Source organism: Cyphomyrmex costatus, unplaced genomic scaffold (assembly GCF_001594065.2).
Source record: "Cyphomyrmex costatus isolate MS0001 unplaced genomic scaffold, Ccosl1.0 scaffold493, whole genome shotgun sequence".
NCBI classification, from domain to species: domain Eukaryota; kingdom Metazoa; phylum Arthropoda; class Insecta; order Hymenoptera; family Formicidae; genus Cyphomyrmex; species Cyphomyrmex costatus.
Window position 1 is genome coordinate 1,378 of NW_017279215.1, and position 5,687 is coordinate 7,064.

At 30.7% G+C, this 5,687-nt stretch overlaps 1 protein-coding gene across 1 annotated transcript; it reads left to right on the forward strand.

The window, feature by feature from the left end:
- The first annotated feature begins 3,005 nt into the window (after nt 1-3,005).
- LOC108778176 (U11/U12 small nuclear ribonucleoprotein 48 kDa protein) lies at nt 3,006-5,085 on the forward strand. The gene is made up of 5 exons (XM_018545281.1): nt 3,006-3,274; nt 3,335-3,503; nt 3,775-3,837; nt 4,155-4,299; nt 4,409-5,085. Exons 1-5 carry the CDS (start codon nt 3,122-3,124, stop codon nt 5,049-5,051), a joined length of 1,173 nt encoding a protein of 390 aa, XP_018400783.1. The 5' UTR covers nt 3,006-3,121; the 3' UTR covers nt 5,052-5,085.
- Nucleotides 5,086-5,687: the final 602 nt, after the last annotated feature.

The following is a 5,687-nucleotide window of genomic DNA, read 5'->3' on the forward strand; positions in this document are numbered from 1 at the left end:
TATCAATTACTATACATACATATAAATATTGCTTATATATTCGAATATACAAATGCTGTATACTTTAAATTTATACAAATAATTTATTTGTCAAAAATTTATGAAAATAATATGTAGTTACTATATAATTTCATAATAGAATTGTTATATGTTAGCATAATATGTTGTATTTAATGATACTACGATTGCACGAGTGTGTCTAACGACGAAACTGTTGCATGTTTACATTAAGCCGGCATTTAAAATCAGTTCTTACATTTAAGACTGTCTCAAGTACAGTCTTAAGAAGTCATAAGTCAATCACAGACTGGTATTCATAATCGGTTCTTATGTTAAGATCATCTTGGAATAAGAACAAATTAAGAGTGCCGATCTAGGCTATATTCAGAAACCATATAAATGCTCCTATTACAATATTTTATCCTTGTTGTTTACTGATTGTCAAATATTTATAAAATTATATTTAGGAGCACTTATGATGTTTCTGAACATAATCATAATGACAGATTCACAATGAAAAAAATTTACTAAATTTTATTAAATATCTGTGTTTGAATAGTACCAATAAAATATTTACTTACAGTAAATGAATATACATACATTTAAAATAAAAAATTATATTTAAATTAAATAAATATGCGTCCCTTTTTACATTTAGTAAACATTTCATTATAGTATTTTTCAAACAAATTTTTAATAAAATTCAGTAAGTTTTTTTCAGTGCAATAATATTTACAATCGCACAAAGTTTATTTGACGGAACATTCATACTACTGATAGTTATATCATACGTTAATTAATATTCAGCAATGGATTTTCTGTTAGGTGCAACAGGCGTACATAATATATGATATGATATAATGAACTACGACTTAAATGTTCAACACGTACATTACATTTAAAGAAAAAATATATCTCGCTTCAAATTTCTCGGAAGAACGTAAGTGCGATTTTACAATCTATAATACCGTCGGAATCTGTGTGTTTACTAAAACTATATGTTGATTACGATTCTTACAAAGTACGGCATAACGTCAAACGATCGATGAAATGGCTATGATCACGACAGTCCGTGTTAATGCTATTAATCAATATCTTCCGGCGATGACCCGTCACTTTGGTCGACTTCCCGACAGAAACTCGCACATATCGTGCATTCTTGACGGACGAAATTCGCGATTAATTACGGAATAATTCCGAACCGATACTCCGATCTGAATAAAACTGTCATGGCGGCCGGCCACGCTGCGCACGCGCATGCGCGATCTCGAAATCAATAATACTTTAAAATACAAATAATTATTAAATTTAAAATTAAGATAACAACTGAAAACATGCTTTCTACGTATTTCTTATACCCGTTTCCACCAATGTATAGATTAACTTTAATCTCGGTTTAATTTACTGTTCATTTTGTTCTAATTTTTAGAACTAGAAAAAGACGAAGTGCAAATTAAACCGAAATTAAAGTTAATTTAGTGGTGGAAATGGGCATTAGTAAACTATAGTGATGAGCCACATCTTATTCGACATTCTCTACATACATTTGGATGAATAACGTGAAAAATTACATGTACAAGTCATGAGAGAAGCGGCCGAGATGCTTCAAAATTGGCGCGTGCAGCGTGGCCACGGTTCATCTCAACGATCGCAATAAGAGTGCGTGTCGAGTTAAGTATATTCTACAATGACCGTAAGCCTTAAAAATTTACCAATTGTAATCGATTATTCTCCTCATATTCGATTACGATTGGTCAATTTTTACTTCTTGCGGTCATTGTAGAATAGGCTTTGACGGAGAGCACAGACTCTTGCATAAGTGCATAACGCATGCATAAAGAAAATTATCCAATCGCATTTCCCTTATAGAGATGCACGTAAAATGTGATTGGATAATTTTCATTATGCATACGTTTATGCGGTTATGCAAGTTGTGTGGATATAGCTTAATACATAATGGCTGCGTTCAGCAGACTCAACAGTTTTGCAACCGTTTTGTAATTCGTCTTGCTGATTGGATTATAATTTTAGATCTAAAGGAATAGTTCTATCTCAGCAAAGAATCATAAAACAGTTGTAAAACTGTTGAGTCTGCTGAACGCGACCAATGCATAAGAAAATGTACCAATCAAAGTTCTTCGTTTCCTTTCTTTCTATGAAATAAAAAACTCCAATTGGTTGAATTTCTTACGCCTTATGTGTGATTATACTTTATGCACGTTCTGAAATTAGCTGGAAGTATTGGCACTGCTGTTACTAAAATGATTGATTTTTATCGTTCCGAAATTTAAATTTTACTGTCTTGTATTGAATTTCAGAACGGAAAAGCAATGTATACACATTATGGTGTAATGATGGTATATATACATTGTATATATCGATTTGTATACATCGATTCAGTGTTTGAATTTCGTGCCGCATTTTGGACAGAAATCTGATTGGCTTTCTTATTGCTTGGCAGCCATTATGCGCGTTGGTTCATCTTCCCTTCTTTTTACCGATGTTCTCATACTAAAGGCAGCAGCACACACTTTTGCATAACGCATAAAGCATGTGCATAAGGAATTTCATTGGCCCATTTTCTTATGTATGAGTCAATGGACCAATCAAATTCTTTATGTATTGGTTTATGCGTTATACAAAAGTGTGTGCTGCGGCCTTAAAACTGGAAACACAATGCGAGGGAATAGCGATAGCGATAAGTTTCAACTTATCAGAAATTGAATACACCGGAATACACATTTTTGATAGGTTGAAACTTATCGCTATCGCTATTCCCTCGCATTGTGTTTCCAGCTTAAAGCTAGATGCTCATTGGATATCGCGTGTCGCGCGCGACTAACATCGCGCTGGTGTGCAGCTGGTATTATATTTGCGTAGTTGCAGTTTGCATTCTAACCTTAATCCGACATAGTTTTAACAAAATTTATATCTTCTTTGTGTCATATGATCTGAAAGAACGAGTTGAAGCATTTAATGGAATTAGCACAAAAAAAAAAATTAAATTAAATAATTATTAAAAAAATAATTACCTTCTTCTGATATAGTCCTAATTTTATACAAGGATCTATACATGAACTAAGAGAAACATACGATGTCTTAACTGTTTATTTAAATTCTCATGCGAGATATAGAAATCAACATGTTAAAGAATATAAATGACTCTCGTAAGCAACAATTGAAGGAACTGAAGAGCTTTACCGATACAGTTAATGAAGAAATTACCAATATCGTTGAAACTTTAGGTTGGAGCGTGGACAGTATAACAAATGTAGTAAGTATAATGTGGATATCTTTTTCTTATATATTATTTTTAACTATTGTATTTATGTAGGACAAGGAATATTTCACATGTCCATACGATTCATCCCACCGATTAACAGAAGGCTCTCTCAATGATCATCTTGTCTCTTGTCAATGGAAAGCTGAAGGTTATGGAAAGCTAGATGTCCCATTATCAGAACCAACTCTACTAGAAGATTCACCATTCTGTATAAAGTTTGGTAAGAAGCTTCTATAGGATGAGTGCTTTAAAGCCCAAGATCGAATGCAAGGGAATAGTGACAACGATAGGAATAACACAGTTTCAACTGTGTTATTCCTTTCAGTGTCATTATTCCTTATCAGAAATCGGATATATCAGAATATATAGGTTTTGATAGGTTGAAACTGTGTTGTTCTTATTGCTATCGCTATTCCCTTGCATTATGTCTCAGGCTTTAGTCTTCTGGAATTATACTAACTTCTTATACCTCTACAAAATATTTGTTATAGATGAGCAACTGCAAGAACAAATTCTTAGGAACGCTAAAGATCAAAATTCAGCGATGCAAACTGGTTAGTAAAAACATAGCAATTGTATGCATTTGTATGTCTTTTAAATGACAATGCAATTTTTTCCACAGCAAGTTATGATTGTTATACTTACGGTGCAGAATCAATATATCCTTTTACATATCCTTTATTTAATATTTTATAACCATAATGCAAAAATGTAATTTAATAATTGTTCATTTAGTTTTCCTATTTAGTAATGCAATTGAAAAAAAATTGTATAACTATTACTTTAATATTGCAAGAAGCTTTTATTATTTTATCTTTTATGATTATATTGTATAACTATGAAGAATGTAAATTCTTAACACTGATAATAGGTATGGGTAAGCGGTTAGTACCGCGTACATCTGATAGGATTGTCATAGATTTCACCAGTGACGAAAAGAAAGCGCTATATGACTATGTCATTGCTAATACTGCAAAGCCAGACAATGGAGAAGACATTACAAACATTAATAATTTGTGAGTTTTTAAAATTTCAACTAATATTTATAATTAATATGTGTAATGTCTGTGTTAGTATATATGTTATGTTCTCTTATATCAAGTTTATTGTAAATTGTTTTTCTAGGGAACCACAAGAAAAAGCAGATAAAGAATTGTCATTTTTGGAGCTGTTAATACAAGAGCGCAACTTGAAAAGACGTCGAGCAAAGCATAAAGGCGTTCATACAAACAAAAGATCCTACATTGAAATTCTCAGAGAAGTGATTAATCAACAAATGGAAGTATTTGTAGATTATATTTCTGGACAAAGTAATTCTGGACACGATGTTCGAAATACAGAAACAGATAATTTAAATTATGAACAAATACAAGATGGAACTGATCGCTTATACAAAATATTTCATTCTTCTTCCCACAACAGTGATGAATATAATTCTAAAGAAAGAAATGGTCATCACCACAAGAAAAAAAGAGAGCATTCAGAAGAAAGAAATTATCATCGATTAAGAGATCGAGACAAACAAAAAAGATATTCAGATGAAACAGACAGAAAACACAAGCATGAATATAAAAATACAGAAAGTTCATCATATTCAAGAGAACGGAAGTCACACAAAAAAGACAAATATCGAAGCAAAAATAAACATAAAGATAAATATCATGAAAAGAAACATAAATCTGAAGATCGCGATAAATCATCAGAAAGACATTATTCAAAGCATAGTGATCACAAACGTGCGCGAAAAAACAAAAGTAAAGAATACTAACTGTAAACTGATTATAAAAATCACGATGAAAACGAAATTTATTTAAAGATTTATGTATCTCTGCAGCCAATAATCATATTGATGATAATACAAATCGAGCGTTTAGATTTGTAAAATGATGTATGTATATATTTTTTATTAGCTTCAATAAAATTCATTTTTTACTTAAAAATTATATTTATTCTGTCATATATTTGCATAAAAATTATAGATATTTTAGAGTAAGGTGTGCATATATTATTTATAATAATTAGACTGAGTAGGGTATATAGTTTGAGAGAAAGCTATTTTTCATTTTATATATATATATATATGCAGAGTTGTGCGCGTTACCTCAAAAAAACGCGTTACCGTTACTTAAAATGTAACGATTCGTTACTTTTTTTTATAATGATAAAAATTATTAGAAAATATTTTTAAAAGAAATTAAGAATAGATTATAAAATAAAACAATAAATATTTTATAATTGCATTTATTGCACATAATTTGGTTATGTTAGGAGTACAAAGTACAAAATCTTGAAATTTGACATAGACAAAGTACAAAATATTGAAATTTGGCATAAACAAATTTGAAATGAAAAATTCTTAAAATTTAACGCTTCGACATGGAGAAGAAAGTCATTCATTTCATAT